This window comes from Periplaneta americana, chromosome 14 (assembly GCF_040183065.1).
Source record: "Periplaneta americana isolate PAMFEO1 chromosome 14, P.americana_PAMFEO1_priV1, whole genome shotgun sequence".
Taxonomy (NCBI): Eukaryota; Metazoa; Arthropoda; class Insecta; order Blattodea; family Blattidae; genus Periplaneta; species Periplaneta americana.
Window position 1 is genome coordinate 76,790,086 of NC_091130.1, and position 19,071 is coordinate 76,809,156.

Genomic DNA, 19,071 nt, shown 5'->3' on the forward strand with positions numbered 1-19,071 from the left:
CAATTTTTTTTCCAAATATAGTACACGTTGATTAAGAAGGAAGAGTAAATATCTTAGGGGGTGATAATGCAGTATAGACTATGTTGATTAAAAAAGTTTACATAATATGTACTTGTGTTCAATGGCTGTGGAAATACAATTGTTTGAATTTACGCATAACGTGCGTTACAAGTGATTGATAAGAAAGAAAGACAAATGACTTAATGATCACATTTATCTATTTAAAGTATTGCTTTAACCACTTTATGAATAAAGTACAAACACTACATGTTAATTATAATGTTTATTATAATTATTAAATTTAGTTGAATTTAAAAACATTGAAATGTAAATCAAATACTGTTTCTTCTTCTCTCACGATAGTACAGCTAAACATTTTCCTAAATATTATTAATGGATCAAATTGTATCATTCAAATTACAACAATGAAAACAATTCCTGGAAACGAGTAGCCTACATCGATTCTCTCATATTACGTATTACGATGTTCGTGACATACATATCCAGACGGCCGTGCTCTAAATATATTCCAGGATTGATTAATACTAATATTTTATAATTATATTTTAATTAAAAAACTAAGAAATATCTTTCACTTTGTAAGTATGTGTTGGATAAAATATTGTATGGTACAAGAGAATCAAGACGTATTTATACTCTCTGGGAAATTAACACGCTTGACAGATATCTCGCGTGTCAAATCTTCCGCTCGTGGATAAAATATGTCTTGATTGTCTACAGCAATGTCGAACAGCGCTCTCGAGCTGTGAACTGAAGAGCCTTCACTCCTCCCTTACCATACAACGGTTCAACACAGGTAACAAACAGACTGGGCCAATAATGGTAAACAAAAGCGAAACTACTAATGCGGTGGCTGGTACTTAGATAACTTTTATGCATCTTACTAATTTATTACGAGCTCATTTTAGATTTGCACTTGATGAACTCTGATGAACGAAGAATGTAGATCTACATGAGGACAAATGGATGATGATGATGATTTTTATTTATTTTATTTATTTTTTTTATTTTATTAGGTTATTTTACGACGCTTTATCAACATCTTTGGTTATTTAGCGTCTGAATGAGATGAAGGTGATAATGCCGGTGAAATGAGTCCGGGGTCCAGCACCGAAAGTTACCCAGCATTTGCTCATATTGGGTTGAGGGAAAACCCCGGAAAAAACCTCAACCAGGTAACTTGCCCCGACCGGGAATCGACCCCAGGCCACCTGGTTTCGCGGCCAGACGCGCTGACCGTTACTCCACAGGTGTGGAGATGATGATGATGATGATGATGATGATGATGATGATGATGATGATGATGATGATGATGATGATGATGATGATGATGATGATGATAGCGTTTTATCTACTGGATCATTCATGAACGTTGTTCGTTAGTGGCAGAAATAAATCATAAATCGTAATAATAATGTTGTTAATATTATGTTTAAATTATCAACTTTGTGTGTATGTGTCGTAACAGTGCAACTTCAAGTTCAGAAACGTAAACTGTTTTCATGTATAAAATTAATTACTTTTAGCGTGCCTTGAAATTTGTTCATCGTTTTTGTTACAGTTTCAAAATATATCTTCTCCTCGTGTTCGATCCTTTAGTAAAATGACATCTACAAGATCTCCATGAACATTGAAATCTGAATCGACATCCCTTATGGATATAGCTAGTTGCGGTATTTTCATCAAGAGCTACTGCGTAGCAAGTAAAAGTTTTCATTCTTGCTATCAGTTGTCCCTACAAGTTATCTCCCATTTCTGACATGCGCTCTGCAACAATATTACGAGACAAACTTAGGGATTTAAAAACATTAACGTATTCCAGACATATCTCTTTTGCCTTTCCACGAGCGGAACCGGATAACTTTTCTGTTCCATAAGTTTCAGCATATGTTGAATTAAAATGCTTTTTAATATTATGATGGCTTATGTATCCAAGTTCCTTTCTACATATTAAGCAATGCGTTTTTCCGTCCTTTAAGATAATGAAATGTTCATCTATCCATTCATTATTGAAACATCGTTCCTTACCCATACCAGCCGCCAGAGTTGATAACACACTGCGTACAGAACACTGCTATAGTAAGACTGACCTCACCGTTACAGCACAGGTAGTAGGCAGCACCTAATCGTTTCACAGCTTGAGAGCGCTGTTCGACATCCTTGCACTAGTATCATAAATAACTATTTTCTACGATAGAGCGTAAAGTTGCATTTTACCCACAATTATCAGTGTTGTAAAGTGACCCTTTAAAACACTAGTGCGTAAAAAAGTAAGTGATCACTTTAGGCACTGCTATTCATTTCACACACTGCCAAAGAAAACATAATCTCCAATGTAGGTACAAACTTCATTCAGTAAGAAATTAACGCAGTATCTCAATCTTTCATTAGTCTTATCTCTTATTATTCTCATGTTACATGTAGTACTCATTGTAAAGTTTTAGAATTCAACTGTTCCCAATCGTTTTGTTGATTATATGGCTGGTTTAGACGGTGTTGAAATCCTGAAGACGAATAAAACGGATTGCCATTCCATGGATACTTATTTCTTAATAGTTCTGTGTTGAGGCGGCCATGACATTGTGATCTTATAACCTCTCTAACTTGAAATATTTATTCATGTAAATTTGTGCCATCATAGAAAAAACATTGTATGATAACCATCCGTAAAGTTATCATTTGGCACGAACTTGTCTCATAAATAACTATTAAATCATTCTCCCCATGGCAACCAACACATTAGCAATAATAAAATCCATACATTCATTAATGTATAACTTGTACACAAATAACACATTACAAAGAAACGCCTACAATTAAAATTAAATTTTAATGTCAGTAGTAGTAGTAGTAGTAGTAGTAGTAGTAGTAGTAGTAGTAGTAGTAGTAGTAGTAGTAGTAGTAGTAGTAGTAGTAGTAGTAGTAGTACATAAAATATTGTAGAGCACACGAGAGTAAACATATTTGTGTGACTCGGCCGCTAAACTTTCCACTCGCGGATAAAATTTAATTTTACTCTTTTATACTGTAAACTACTATTATTGCTTATTTACATAGTGTCAACATATTTCAATAGTTCAATGCACTTTTCCGTTTAGTTGACAACAGTAGGCCTAAGTGTTCTTCTCAGGTTTTCTTGTCGTTCTTCTGTGAGGGCAGCTCTGTTTATAATGCCAATGATCAATTCGTCCCTTCGTTTTTATACACTTCGCCTTTCATCCATCTCCACAGACAGAAATCGACAGGAATAATGGCTGAGAACCTTAGTGTCCAATGCACCTGACCACCGCGGCGATGAATCGATCGAGGGATGTGAGATTTAAGTGATATGTCACCTGACGACTAAAATGTACAGGAGTTCCGTCATGCTGGAAAAACATACCCATCGTTGCAGGCAAGGAAACTACAAACAGCTGTTTCTCTACATCTATTATGAACAGACGATCTCAAAAGAGCGACACGTACTATTCCTTTGTACGTAGTCATTTGTTGTTCCTTCATACCATTTGTAATGCTTGTTTTGCGTAATATTCAAACAGCTGTATCTTCACACTCATATAAAATTGGACACATATTTATATGAACTTTATTACCCAAAATAACAATGAACAACAAGAATTTTGCTCCAACTTAAATCAATGTGTCTGTTATGGTTTGGTGTGAGCTGAATCCGGAAATGCATCTCTTTTCTTCGGATCACGTAAGGTTTTTAAGATATACTATGATTTCACTTTTCGATAAGCGCTCCCCCAGGAAACATCTACAGCGGGTTGGTGTTGTAAACCAAAACAAAAGCTAATACATTTATGAGTTTATGAACTATTTCCGGTTTCTTATGGTTTTTGGCATGCTCTTTTGTATTTCTAATAAATGAATAGATATTGGTTCCTTCTATTAAGTTAATTTCATAACAGTTCAATGTGAGGTCTGCCCGATAAACAAACAAGGGTCTGGTTTTCAGTATTTAAAAGGAAAGTTTCCTAGTTTGAGTGAAGGCAAATTAAAAGAGAGCATTTTCAACGGTCCACAAATTTACAAAGTTATGGCTGACTCTTTGTTTGAGAAAAAACCTTCCGTTGCAGAAAAAATGGCGTGGCGCTCTTTCAAAGATGTTTGCTCAAATTTCCTTGGAAATTGTACGGCGGACAACTACATAGAACTGTTGTGGAAACCATATTAAGTGCATATGAGAAAATAGGGTATAATAAGTCTCTCAAAACACACTTTTTACATTCTCATTTGGATTTCTTTCCTCCTAACCTTGGAGCGGTAAACGACGAGCATGGGGAAAGATTTCGTCAAGAAATAATTGAAATTAAAAGGCGATATAAAGAAAGATCATCATCAAGCATACTTGCGGACTATTATTGGTTCCTTTAAAAACAGTCCCGGGTCTAGTTATAGAGAGAAGTAACCCAGAAAATTCTTTTAAATGATAAGTTCAAATTCCGAGATTTTTCTCATTATACGCGTAAAATATGTATATTGTTGTTCTGTTTTAAACTATGTAACATCATTTTTGTATCCAGTACATATTTTTCAAGTTTTATGAGGCATTTTGAATCCCTAGTGTGTTGTAATTTTATCAGTAGCAGTGAAAAAAAAAGTTTTTTCATAAAAATCAATTAATTTTCCCCGGAAAATAGTACGTGATGGGAAATTTGGACTTTAAATTCAGATGTAGGGCAGACATATTAGTAGGCCTAATATTCATCTATTTTTATTACGCAGGAAGACAAAAAGTTAAAATTTGTTGTTCAGTGTAATCAATGCTACGATTCCTCTTGAATCACCTTTTATGTGTAGCCTCAAATATAATAATCTCATTAGCAAGTAGAATGTGCTTCACTCCTTCTTCATATCATTTCAACTTTGAAGTTTTGTTTCAAATTGTACATCTATTTTGATAGATATTTATATTAAAACTTTTACATGTTACATGTTTCTCCAGTTGCAACTAGGACATGATGCATGTGAAAAGAGTGCGGGACCTTACGAAGTGGACATCGATCACATGGCCGCCAAGTGTGAAGACTCCGAATCGATCCTCATATCGGCTAAGATAGCAGCAGGTAATATAGTGCTTTAATTAATTAATTAATTAATTAACTAGAGTAGATTCAGATTTTGTGATATATTGTTCACTCTATAAAGCGTTCGGAGTTTAGAAAATACCATTGGGTATGTAGGAGTCAGCTTAGCGGACATACCCCCCTCTCTTTGGAATATAACTAAAATACGTTACTTGCATATTTTCTTCGCTGTCTCTAAGGTCTTATGGTCAGCATGCTGACTTTTAGATCTAGAAGTGTCAGGTTCCATTACCGGAATAGGACCTCGGGAATTTTCCTTGAAGGCAAAAGTCTCCTGGGTGCCAACAGTTTGAAAATCTGAATGAATGTTAGTGCATCGCGAATGTGCCGGGTCATTGATTCCTAACCAATCTCCAAATAAAATACAATATATCAGCACTGTCGCTAGACAGAAATTTGACAAGTAATGTCAACAATGAGCACAGCCAGAAGTCATAGAGTTATGCTAGAGAATTCGAAATGGATAACATAAAGTAAGGCTTTTTAACGTAGAGTATATAAAACAACTGAAATATAGGGTATTTCAAAAGTCAGTTCATACATTAAACCTCTGTAAATATTAGGTCTATAATATTTGAGATAGGAAAAAAAAAAAAAAAAAAAAAAAAAAAAAAACATAACAGCGTTGGGCAAACAACGGGGTTTACAAAACATTGAGCACATGTCCGCCGTTCTCTTGTTCAACGTACAGCATTCTGTCTGCGATACTATGCACAGCATTTTGCAGATAATGTCTTGGAATATTGGAAATTTCTTGCGAGACAGCATCTTTCAGTTGCAGTAGGGTTGTTGGATGTGCCAGGAAAACTCGTTATTTAAGGTAACCCCACAACCAAAAGTCGGCCGGATTGAAATCTGGAGATCGCGGAGGCCACATTATTGGAAAGTGCCTACTAAAATTTCACAATAGTTATTTTAGATATGTTACATGCAATAGATTACACATGAACTTTAGAAAATAGTTTAAATCTAATAGTATACATACAGAATACACATCTTGAACTGCCGTTCTATTGCGTCAGACATTGTTTTGTAAATAGTTTACGGTAGTGCCAACTGTTGAAAGTAAATCCTATATGTCGGGTTAATATGGGCGCTAATGTGCAGGGGAATATGGGCAAGCATTACACTTCATAAAAATGATTCTTCAGTCTTGATGAAAATGGCCTACAAATGATTATAAGAACGAAAGCTGTCATTGCACCCAAAGAACACAGTGGTGCAATTGCATTTACCCTAAAGAAAAGGGAGAAACCATTTCCCTTGTGGCCTGCTTCAATGCAGCAGGGAACTACTTTCCTCCAAGTATCATTATAAAAGGAGTAAGGACAATAATGCTGCCTGCTGTCAATAAGATGTACTTCAATGGGCAGTCTGCCTACATTAACGGAGGTACGAGGTGTGATCATTAAATTCCGAGACCTGTCCCATAAGTGAAAATAAAATTACCTCATTAAATTTGGCTGCCATCCCCTTCAAGGTAGTCCACTTGGGTAGCTATACACTAATCTCAATGTGTCTGCATTTTTGGAATGCCTCCTGGAAGTTGCGTTCTTGAAGCCTGTCAAGCACCTTCTGCGATTGGCGTTGGATCTCCTCCACAGTAACAAAACGGTGACCCTTTAGCTTGAATATCATCTTCGGAAACAAAAAAAGGTCGCAGGTGGCCAAATCTGGTGAATACGTGGGTTAGGAATGACGAGGATCTTATTATGGGTGCAAAACTGGAGTGTTGCGAGAGCTCTGTGAGCTGGCTCAGTATCGTCATGGAGCATCCATTTGTTTGTCCAGAGTTTTGGTCATTCATATTCAAAATGGACGTGAGGACCTTTATGCACAATTTGTCGAATTTTTTCGACATTTTCGGCCGTGTTGCACATGTGTATTCGATCTGGCCTCTCGTCGTCTTTCAGCGATGTTCTACCATTTCTGAAACGCGAATGCCACTTAAAACACCTTGCCTGTCTCACTGCTTCATTCCAGTAGGTTTGCTTCAATATTCCATGGGTTACGGTTGTCGATATTCCCAAAGAATTTGACGTTGACTCTCTGTTCCAGTTTCGATTCCATCATGATTTCGCAAATGCGCGGATGCACATGCTAACAAAACCTTGTGTAACACAGGTCTCAATGAAGATAGCGCTTCGAAACTTTGTGTTGTGTCTCTTCAAGGTCGTCTAGTGTCACAGCTACGCACGCGTGTCAATCACGTGATCCCTTCCCAGATAAAATCTCGGAATTTGATTATCACACCTCGTATATTTTTCTCAATAATCAAGAACTTCGTTACTTATTTCAACATCAGTAAGCATGCAGCTGCAATTTTGTTAGTAGATGGACATGATTCACATAGTTGTAGTCCTGACAGTCTTAACTTTGCAGTAGAAAACCGATTATGCATGTTTTGTGTTCCTCCACACACCACAGCCTGGCTGCAATCAGCAGATAGGGGTCTATTTGGTCCTCTGACGAAAGCTTACAACAGTGGTGCTACAGCTTTCTTCAGGCAACACAGGAGACCTTTTACGAAGGTCGAGTTTGCTTTCATTGTCAAAGAAGCATGGAACAGATGTGTCAATGTATGTCTGGCTGTAAATCCCTTCTGAGCTTCAGGCCCTTTTCCACTGCACATGAGTGTCATTCCTGATTATGCTTACATTGGCACTGCAGCATCAGATGACAAACCTACAATTCACACAATTCCTTCCACTGATTCAAATGTATTAGAATCTCCAAACGTCATTCATCGCCAAAGAGTCACATCATCTGCCAATGGCGTTACGCAATAACCATCACAAATTTCATATACAATATATAATATAGTTAATACAGTTATATTTTCAAGAATTTAAGTATTTTTTCACTTCTTTCAGTTGACTGTGATTCATATCATTAACGCCCATTTTACCCCCACACTCGGGGGAATATGGATAAAACACATTAACTTGCATTTTCCAGTTTTACTTGCATACGTTTAGGAGTAAGCACTCAGGATTCTTACATAATATAGCTAAATTGTTAAGAAACATGCCCCAGCCGTAAAATTAATTATTAGAAAAAACCGAGAGATATTGCTTCCGAAATAGTACTAAGGTGCCCATATTCCCCCGGCTTCCCTTATAGGTTTGATAACTTAGGTACCGTCGTTTGCAATAATTGCAACATCCTGTGATTTTCTGTTCAAATTTAACAGCGCCATCTACAACTATGATTACGCAATCAAAATCTCCGAAAGTCCCTACTGTCTTGGGGTACGAACTGGTACCCGGGCAGGGTTACTACAAGTTGCACACAGACGTCAATACCTGGCACGGTGCGAAGATGATCTGCGAAGAGGAGGGAGCCCACCTGATGGTCATCAACTCCGAGAAGGAAGTGAAATCCGTGAAGCCAATATTAGATAAGAATTCCAACATTGCAGGCGGCGTTCACACCGACTGGATATGGATAGGATTCCATGACCTCTATGATGAAGGAAAATTCGTCACCATTTTCAGTAAGTAGGTCTATGCTAGTATGATTTGAACTGTAACCGCGTGATCTTGAGCGACATACCTTAGGCCGGGCGCAAACGAAGCCACTAGTCACCGCCATCGGCCGGTGTTGCCACAAGTTTCGGTCTGTATTTTGTATGCGGTTTTATATACTCTGCGCAAACACGCCCGTCTGGACCACACGCTACAGTAATGGCCGTGTCTCGCTACTTGTGACTTCGTTCTATCACCGTTTATTACGCGCAAACGTCGTTTACTCTTTCATAACCAACAGTAGTTTTAGTATTTTGCCTTATGATTTCCGTTCGTTGACAGAAACTAAAAAGAAAACGTCGCCGATCTAGTCCTAGATCTACCGGCAAACCACAATCAACGATTAGACTACAACTTTAATTCATTGATTCTGTCTTCTTAGACATCACCATAACCAAAACAAATAACAGACACGAATTCAAAATATACAGGAAACCCACCACAAACACAACACACATACACAATTCATCAAACCATCCCATACAACATAAACATGCAGCTTTCCGTACAATGATACACATTAATCAACATACCAGTGAACAATGACAACTACACTGAAGAACTAAACACAATAAAATATATAGCACAAGACAATGGATATAACCATAACATGATAGACACACTAAAAACATAACAAACTAACACAAACACCGCGTGAGAATAAATACATAACATTAACATATCACAATATCAATACTTACAAAATTGCAACTTCATTCAGAAAACTAAAATACAAGATAGCATATAAAACAAATAACACAACACAGAAATATCTAAATAATCACATCAAACATTCAAATAAATTTAATTCAACTGGCGTTTACAAACTAAAATGCAATAGTTGCCCACATTTTTACATAGGCCTAGGACAGACAGGAAGATCCTTTCAAACAAGATATAATGAACATATTAAAGCTATAACCAATCCCTACATCACATCAAATTACGCACAACATATTATCAACAATAGTCATGACTACAATAATACAGAAACAGATTTGGAAATTCTACACATCACACCAAAAAGTTCACAGTTAAACATCTTAGAACAATACGAAATATATAAACATACAATACATACACAATTACAGTTCAATGCCCACACATTGTTCGATATCATGATACATAACACACAAACAACCCCCACCATAAGAGCAACACACCCCCACCCCTACAACTGACGAATGCAAATGGCAGAATTCAAGATCAACAGCAGTTCGTGGGACACTGATGAAGACGCAACACCACGTCGAAACGGGCCGTCTGTCCAAGATATATAACCTTTTTTTAACGTGTCGACTAAACAATTTTAAGTTTTTAGAACTTTAAATCAGAGAGAACATTTCCTCCTACACCCTATCATCACTTCTGGCTAGTCCTGTTATAGTTGAAAGGGCTATCAAAAAAGTGATTTCCATAATACATTTCTTAAACAACATTCGAAAATTTCTCCCGCTATCACTAAAAAAAATACTAATTGAAACACTAGTAATGCCCCACTTCGATTATTGTGAATTTCTACTGACTGACCTCAATGTCAATCAGTCGCAAAGATTACAACGTGTTCATAATTCTTGTGTTCGCTTCGTCTGCGATGTCCGTCGCGCTGACCACATTACCCCAACCTTCCAAACTCTAAACCGGCCACGACTTAATGAACGTAGAAATTTTCATTCCCTTGTCTCCTTTTCCAAGTCCTTCACAACTCTACACCTACCTACCTTGCCTCCCGCTTCAGTTACTTATCATCGTACCACAGTCTCTACACACGAACGCAAAATATCCGCATACTAGCCATACCAACACATAAGACATCATCGTATTCATTATCATACACAATCTCGCTATCGCGCTTGTGGAATGCCCTACTCAGTGAAATCAGAGACTGTTGGAATTTAACTGCATTCAAAAACAAAACATCTTCTTACTGCATAGAGTATAATGCAGTACAGTGAATATTTTAACTTATTGAATATGTTTCTAAATTGTTACTGTTTTGTTTCTGTGATATTTGTACAATCAGTTACTCATTTCTAGATATTTAGTCATTTTCTTTAATCATTAATATATTAGGCAGTCAATATATTGCATTAGTACTTTTTGTGCCCATTGTGATTTCATTTTTCTACTTGTATGTTTTTTTACTCCCCTCATTTTGCATTTTTGCATTTGTGGTTTTTGTATTTGTATTTGTAATTTTATTTCTATTGCTTATTTACTTCTTTTCTCTGCATTTGGTTCTTTGTACATCCTATTTGTATTCTGGTGGTATTGTAGAGAAGGCCTGATTACCTTAACTCCGTCATATTACATAAATAAAATAAATAAATAAATAATAAATTTAAAAAAAAATAAGTTGTCAATTCATATACTGTAATATAGAAGTTGACGAGAAATAAAATCTGACGTAGCAAATTCCAAGAGACATGCCGAGGAATACTCTAACAACTATCATATCTTCATTTCAGACGACACACTGGAATCTACTGGATATGTGAATTGGGGTGGCGGGGAAGGATCTGGCGGCAAGAGTGAAAACTGTGGGCTCTTACACCAGAGCCTTTTACTTGCAGATTATCCCTGTAACGCTAAGGATGGCTTCCTCTGCGAGATAGAGTTATAAACTTAAGTTGAGTGTATTTTCTATTGCGTACGAAGAGAGTTAATGACATTTTAACCCACCATATATAAAAACCATAAGGTATTGCTCCTTTATACCCTTTTATTTTTCAACATAATATCCCATTAATTTAGTACACTTACTGGCACGACCCAGAAGTTTCTTATTCCCTTCAAATAAATTTCAGAAATGTTTTATTGGGACCAGTTATTTATTCACTGCTTTTATCACATCATTATTTCTCTCGAATGCCCTCATTTTCTGTTTGAGTTTCGGAAACAAAAGAAATCAGTGGTTGTGAACGTTGACATAACCGCAATGTTTCCACGTAGCATATGTCCAAGATGATCACTGAGATAAAATGAGGCAGTATTTTGACAAGCTACATTGCCTAAGATGGGTTTATGATATAACAAGTAAAAAATTATGACATACAGTTAAGGTTGAGATTTCTGATAAATACCAAGTATAAACATGAAGCAGAGAGTGTAGAGGCACAAAATTGACAGACCTTACTGTAGATTGCACTGAACTTTGAAGTAGGATCGAATCTTTGCTAATGGCCAAGTTGTAGTCGCCGATGAGAATCACTCGTACTTCTAAATTCTGTTTTTAGCCTCGGGAAGATCTTGAATGTCGTAGAGCAAGCGCGCGCTTAAGAGCTCAGGAGAGCCTGAGCGCTTTACAACGGAAAGGGAAGAGACAGACGAAAGAGGTACTATATGTCGCTTGGTCGAGCTATATACAGGGATAGTCAGCACTGATTTAATGAATAAAGGGAAGAGAACTTATTAAAACTGTATCCATGTTAATTTTTAGATTTGTCTGAGGAGTGTAAAATGCATTATAAGGAAGTAAGTTTTAATTTTAATGCTCATTTTTTACAAGTTTGTTTTTTTATTCAAAAGGAATATTTTCTCAACATTTTTTATAGAAAAGTGAAATATTCAGATATAGGCCTATTTATTTAGTAGCCTTACAGTTACTGAAACAATGTTTTCGTAAATCTAATATACAGTAAAAACGTATTACTGAAGATAGTATATTACAAATTTTGAAAATATTCTCATGGAAAATGTTTGTAAGGAAGTCAATTAACAAAGAAACTACTGTTACATCATAAACAAAGACATGTGCTCATGTGTTGTAAAAATGTCAGCTCCATACCTTCGGCAGATTTCGAGAAAATAACTTAATATACTGATGATAGGATGTTGCTCACTAATATCACCTTAAAAGCATAATGTGATAAGAGTTTTGTTATGGAATATTAGTTACACTTGAAACATATACAGTACCTAGGTAACTTTGCTTTTTACTATAATATTGTTTTGATTAGTTTATTTATTACTTTTATAAGGCTAAATATACCATCAATATCAATTCCAACTTAGCATGTCATACTTAATCTCTTTTTTTTTCTTGGGATATCACTTTCTTTATGAATGATGTGTTTCATCCATTTAGTACAATATAGTTGTACTATTATGGAATTTATGTGAATATTCTTTCTTAACTCTTTATTATGTTATTAACATATAAAACACAACTGGTTAAGAAATTGGTGTTAGTACTTTTGTTTTACAGACAATATAGAAAATATCAAACAGAAAGAAGCCATTAAAAATAACGACATAAAATTTCACATTTCGTTTGAAGTTTGTGCACCACTGTTTCCTTAATCCAACAGGCTGCTTATTTCTCCTTCCATACCTGGCGCTTGATGCCCGCGCACGACGTCAAGGTCAGAAAAATTCGCTTGCTTTGACATCACTGTCGTAGAGTATACAATGAGCATCCCGCAGATAAAGAGTTTATTATCTCCAAGAGAGTGTCTTGTTTACCGTTGGCACGCTGTCTGGGTGAATGGCACCTTATTCTGTTCTCCCTCATCTGGTCTCATTTTCAGTATTTTGAGCAGAACTATTTCAAAATTATTTTTATTCGTACTTTCTAAAAGTTTAGAAATTGGTATTTTTCTAGCAGAGCTTGTAATCCTGAATCGAATGACACCAAAACTAACGCTGTACGATGTGTCACTCCTAAGTTATGGCAGATTACTGACGCGTGACTCACGTTTTCTCACTCTACAAGTCTACACTGTTGCTACTACCACCACTCTATGACTCATCGCTCATACCTTGCATGTCAGAAACCTCTATACCAGGCTTCGTAAAATGTCACAAATTCATGACGCCACATAAGTGCTACCCACTACACACAAAGTGAAGACAGAGGGCGATGAGCATCGGTCGCAGTAAGCTAGACAGCAGTTCCTTGAAGTTAACAGTTCAGTTTGTTCAGCTGTTCAGAAATATCTGTTATCAACGCCAAATCACTATTCAGATAGTACTGGATAACAGAATGAACCACTGCTGACAATACAGACAATATTTGTGACCGTACTATCTTCCGTGTTCATAACATAGAAATAACAAGAGAACGGTGGAATGAATATCTTTCTAGGATTGTATTATTTTCATCTGCATTATTTTAATTTTTTGATTACAATGTTTCCATTCGGTAAGATCTAAAAATTATAAGTAGCCACTGCCAATTGTGCACGAAGGCTGACATCTGTTAAGCGTTTCCTTTTTTATTTTAATTTGTTTTTAATTTTGAAAAAAAAATGTTCACAAATATACGTGGAACCGAACATAGCTGCAATTGTGGCAGAAAATGAACTAATACGTGGATATTTAGAGGAGTCAGTATTTTTAAATACATCTAAACCAACACAGTCCTTATGGTTGCTTTTCACGAAGGTGTCATTTTGGAGATCAGCAAACTCAAATTGTAAGTCTGGTCGTATCTTCAAAATGGGCGTGTTAAAAGGATTTGAAGAGTCCACTGCAAGAATGATGGATGTCATTTGGAATACATTTTTCAGGAGAAACAATTGAAAGTTTGAAATGCTTAGTGCTCAAAGTTTAACTGTGATTTTCCGATCATTACTGGATAATGACTATCAGTGTTAATGACATCTAACTCTTTATGTACAGTTACCCATAAAAAGAATGAGACGATTCTTGGTTGTCGGAAGTTAAAGTTCTACAGCGCGGTTCACTCGATATCGACGTATAACGATAAGTACCATGACAAATAGAACAAGAATTGTTATAAGGACCACAACAAGGACAAGGATCAGAATAAGGATCACGAAGAAGACAGCCATTTAAGGCCACGATTTCACAACATAGCTCGGGTAACAAAATAGCATTGCTTCTCTGTACCGAATGGCAAATGCCTGCTATCGGATCTGCATTCTGGACTGGTGCTGTCACTGTCTTGTCTCGGTAGCTCATATAGTAGCGTGTCGGTTCCACCGTATAACCGAAATGTTTCGTGTTCGATCCCAGGTAAAACTCTTTTTTTTTTATTATTGAGATATAATTAATTTGTTCAGAGTTCCTCGACTCTATAATTTGTCGAAAAATATGGAATAATTTATGCCCAATTTTTTTGTCTACAAGTGAGCTGAACCTCGTCAAAAAATAAATAAATCTTACTTGGAAGTTAAAAGTATTCTTCCTGAAACAAAAATCGTAAAAAACAAAAAGAGACCCGTTAACTTAAAATCTTGTCCACATACCATCATACATTTCTCCAATCGAAATCCACTCGTTTGGTAGCGAAGGCAAGATGGTTGACAGCTTGTGCTTCCCCCAATATTTCCATTTGCGCAGCCCTCCTGCTCCTAATACCGCGGTTCCTCAACCTGCTGATCACAGTCTGTGAAGAACCAGGAAAGTTAGACGCTGCTCTCATTTCGTTAGCAGTCCGAAAGGGGTCCAATCGAACTGTCTCGAATAAGAGAGTAACCTCTTCCAATAAAGAAATCCGTGGACGCCCAGGAATAGGGCGATTTTCGACCTCCCCTGAATTTTGTAACAATGAACCCCCTCGCGGCTGTACTTCCAGGAACACCGACCAAACGGCCAGCAGATCTAGCCCCATATCCAGCCTCAACTAGAGCTATAATTCGCTGTCTCATGTCGCGTCGGTACGCCATTACGATGAGAAATGATGGATGACGATAATACTTTAGTGTAGACAATGACTATTTAGCGTGATATAGAATTATTGAAGTAAGGGGCATCTTGCACAGTAAGAGTTAATAAATCAACCCTAAATTAAATATTTAAATAACAGGATATAACAAGAAGTCCAATTATTGTTACGAAACTAATCAAATTAAACCTAATTACGTTAAGTAAACAAATCCCAAGTTATGACACCACATTGCTACAGCTAAATTCTATGTTATTAACATAAGCATTGAATAGGTCCGTGCTTATGCGTTGGACGACAAAACCAAAGATCGAAAGTTCGAATGTTGCCGCGGAATGTAACTTCTTGCTTTTATAATGTAAATCAGACTTATAACTACAATCATTCATATTTCTTACATTATTTATTAATATTTATAGCCAACACTGAATTTGTAAAGAAAAGACTTTAGAAATCTCATATGGAATTTGTGATCTGTAGTGACATAAACATAGATTATCTCACGGAACTTTTCCGTAAAAGTAAATTAAATTCACTCCTTGAAACTGGAAGTCTTAGTCGTAGAGCCATTTTCCCACCAGCATACAAGCTGAAGTAGCACAGCCATTGATAAAAGTTTTGTACACAGAATTAGACTGAATTCCTATTCGACAGAACCTATAATCAATGGCTTGTCTGAACATGATAAACAAATCCTAAGTGTTTCCAATGTCACTGACCAATTTCAAAATATTAATTTAAAAACTAAAAAAGGGTCCTAAATGCTGTATCTAGTGACTATTTACATTTATGTATACAAAATGAATCTTGGAAAAACGTATATGATACTGGTACTAATGATATTAAGAGTAAATGTGTTGTATTTTTCACTTTAATTTCAGAATCACTTTAGTGGATGTTCTCCGCTCAATGTTGTGAAAAAATTCAAAAATAAAAACATGTAGATAACGCAGGGACTTAAAAATCTCATGTATTAAAAAGAAGAATCTATATGTAATGAGTTGCAATGTAATGATCCTCATGTTCTTAAATACTACAAGAAGTACGGTGTAATTTATCAAAAATTATGAAAGAGGGAAATAGAATACATTCGAATAGAAAAGTACAACATTCAGATAATGCAATTAAAGCTATTCGGAATATTATTGAAGTTAAACTTGTAGATATTCTAAGAAAGAAAATATTTTTTTTTCATTAAAACCAGTGATTATAAACTAGAGGACCCCAAATCTATTGCAAATTCTTTTAATGTCTTATAGTATATAGTACAGAAATATTATTGACAACTTAAACATTCAAGATTTTGCAAAAGATACTGCAATTGATCACTTAACAGATGCATTTAATAATTAGTATTAATATATGTAATTAGTCAAAAACTGCAACAGTGCTTTTTCATTCAATCATAACATGAATAAAATTAAATGAACATTAAATTAAACACTATTGCAAACACGTAGATAAAATAGTTAAAATCAACTGAAGAGGTGAGAATGAAATAATGCAAAGCCACTGTGCGAGTGCTTTTTTTACACATATGGGAAAGCTACTAATAAAATATTGTAATAACTACTCAACAAATGACATAATCTAAGGACTCTAAACCTTTGTAAAAGTTTGTCTGTGTGGCTTAGGAATATTTTTAAATTTCATTTTAATTGTTAGTTTTTAATATATATGCATTTACATTGTATGCGTGTGTATGTATAAATGCATTCATTAGATTAACGTTTATAATATTATAACTTGTAATTTTGTATTGTCTGTGATCATTAACACTTAATCAGAGGATTTTGTAAAACTCTATTTCAACGTTATTTAGCTATTTCAAAGTTATTTAAACAAAAAAAAATCGTTGTGTAGACTAGGAATCGAACTCGCACTCTTCTACGCGAGACTCAGAAGTCTTAGCGTCTGAGCTATTGAAACGACACGAAAGCTTTCCTTTCTGTGCGGAGTGTCGATCTAGTCATGAAGGTCCATTGTCGATTTAACTACATGTTTTATGTATATATTTATCTTTTATTTACGTAATATTATCATATTTTTTGCAGTTTTTGAAGTGAATTTCGGAACGATGTTAGTAAGAAACCAAATAGCCTGAATTTAAGTAACTCAATATTCGTTATCTTGTGTATCAGTGCTCTGGTCTCCGATCATGCGCAGTGTCTTACATCTGAGACTTAGGAATATTCAATCGTCTCATCCTTTTCTAGGGAAACTGTACATTGTATATGTCTTAAGCTATGCATTGAGAGTCTTGGTTCATTTTCGACAAGAAAGTGACATCCATCATTCTTGCAGTGGACTCTTCATTTGCAAATATAGAGAAATCATTTTTCATTTCTTTAAAATCACAAAACCTTTTATCTCTAAATTCTGAAAGTAATGTTTTCAGAATGTCGCAGTGTTTATATATTCTTAAATCAGAAACATTTGAAAGTGACTTCAGAGACGAAAAATTATGAAACTCATTTTCTTTCAATTGCATTTTCTAAACATTTATCATCATGGAAAAGGATTTCACCGCGTCATACACGTCAACTATGTTCTTACCACGCCCTTGAAATCGGCAGTTTAGTTTGTTCAGCTGTTCAGAAATATCTGTTATGAACGCCAAATCACTATTCAGACACTACTGGATAACAGAATGAGCTACAGCTGACAGTACAGACAGCGCTAGAGGAAGGGGTTCAGCGCTGAGAGAGATGCCACGTGGAACTTAGTATTTTATATTCATCCCATTTCATTTTACATCTTCAAAGTCTGGTTCAAAAAGTCACCAGAATAAGTAGTAGGCCTACATAAATATAGTAAGTGACGGAAGATCATCGAAATGTTTAAGTTTTTCGTGTCTGTTATTGTGAGCACGATTGATATTGTAAGAATGTTTTGGATTTTAAATAAAAATGTTATATTTTATTTTCAGTTCTGCCTTTATTCTCACCGCATTTCAATTTAACAAGACTAGCCTTATCTTAAAAATCGTAAATATAAAATTGCTTCCTCGTTCCACGTGGTCTAGTCTTGAGACAACAATACAATTGATAGGCCTATACTTATTATTCGAAATGTTTCACACATCAATATGACGCCAATGAGTTGTTTCAAATTATTTTAGTGAGTAATTACGTTATTACAGGGTTTCACTTGGAACTAAATACCATAGTTAAGTATTTTAGAACTAGACTTCTTAAATGAACTATTTCTGTCTTTATACTGCCCGTATTTATTAATCACACCCGTTTTCGTGCGAACATAATGATGCATTTTGATACCACAGTCACTTGTTACCTATCAGGACTAGCTGGATTCGAAATTACTTTGCTTTAAGCATGTCATAATTTCAATCATCCAAGACTTACAGTAATGTACTTATTAATAACGTCACCATAGTAACAGGAAGTGTGATCAGATTCATTGAATGTCAAGCGCATAAACGTTTCACATTACAACAGTCGTTTAATTTATGCTGATATTTGGCGGTACGTGCTAATGGCAAGAGAAGGTTATAAGTAAATTAAATGAGATTGGTAAGAATAACTATTCGTGGAAAGAGATCATCGGTTCTTTCGACAGGTGTGGCGTATACGAGGTTTCTTACACGTCCACAAGTCTATCGAATTAAGATACGACAAACGTGGCGGCCATGCGACGGGACCTCGATTACCAATCCATCACCCATACAAATGTTGACCGTATTCATGACTGCAACTTGAATGTTTGTACAATATTACAACAGGCAACCTCGTACTCTTTCGCGTGGTAGAAAACATTGCTGTACCTCTGAGGTAATGTA

General features: G+C 35.7%; 1 protein-coding gene across 1 annotated transcript in view; it reads left to right on the forward strand.

Annotated features, from left to right (window-relative positions):
* LOC138713471 (hemolymph lipopolysaccharide-binding protein-like) overlaps positions 1–18,200 on the forward strand; it is a 35,730-nt gene extending 17,530 nt beyond the window's left edge. The window contains exons 2-4 of the mRNA XM_069845597.1: positions 4,973–5,093; positions 8,308–8,610; positions 11,110–18,200. Coding sequence (XP_069701698.1) covers positions 4,973–5,093; positions 8,308–8,610; positions 11,110–11,264 — 579 coding nt within the window. The 3' untranslated portion in view covers positions 11,265–18,200. The remainder of the gene's footprint in view (positions 1–4,972; positions 5,094–8,307; positions 8,611–11,109) is intronic.
* The last annotated feature ends 871 nt before the right edge of the window (positions 18,201–19,071 follow it).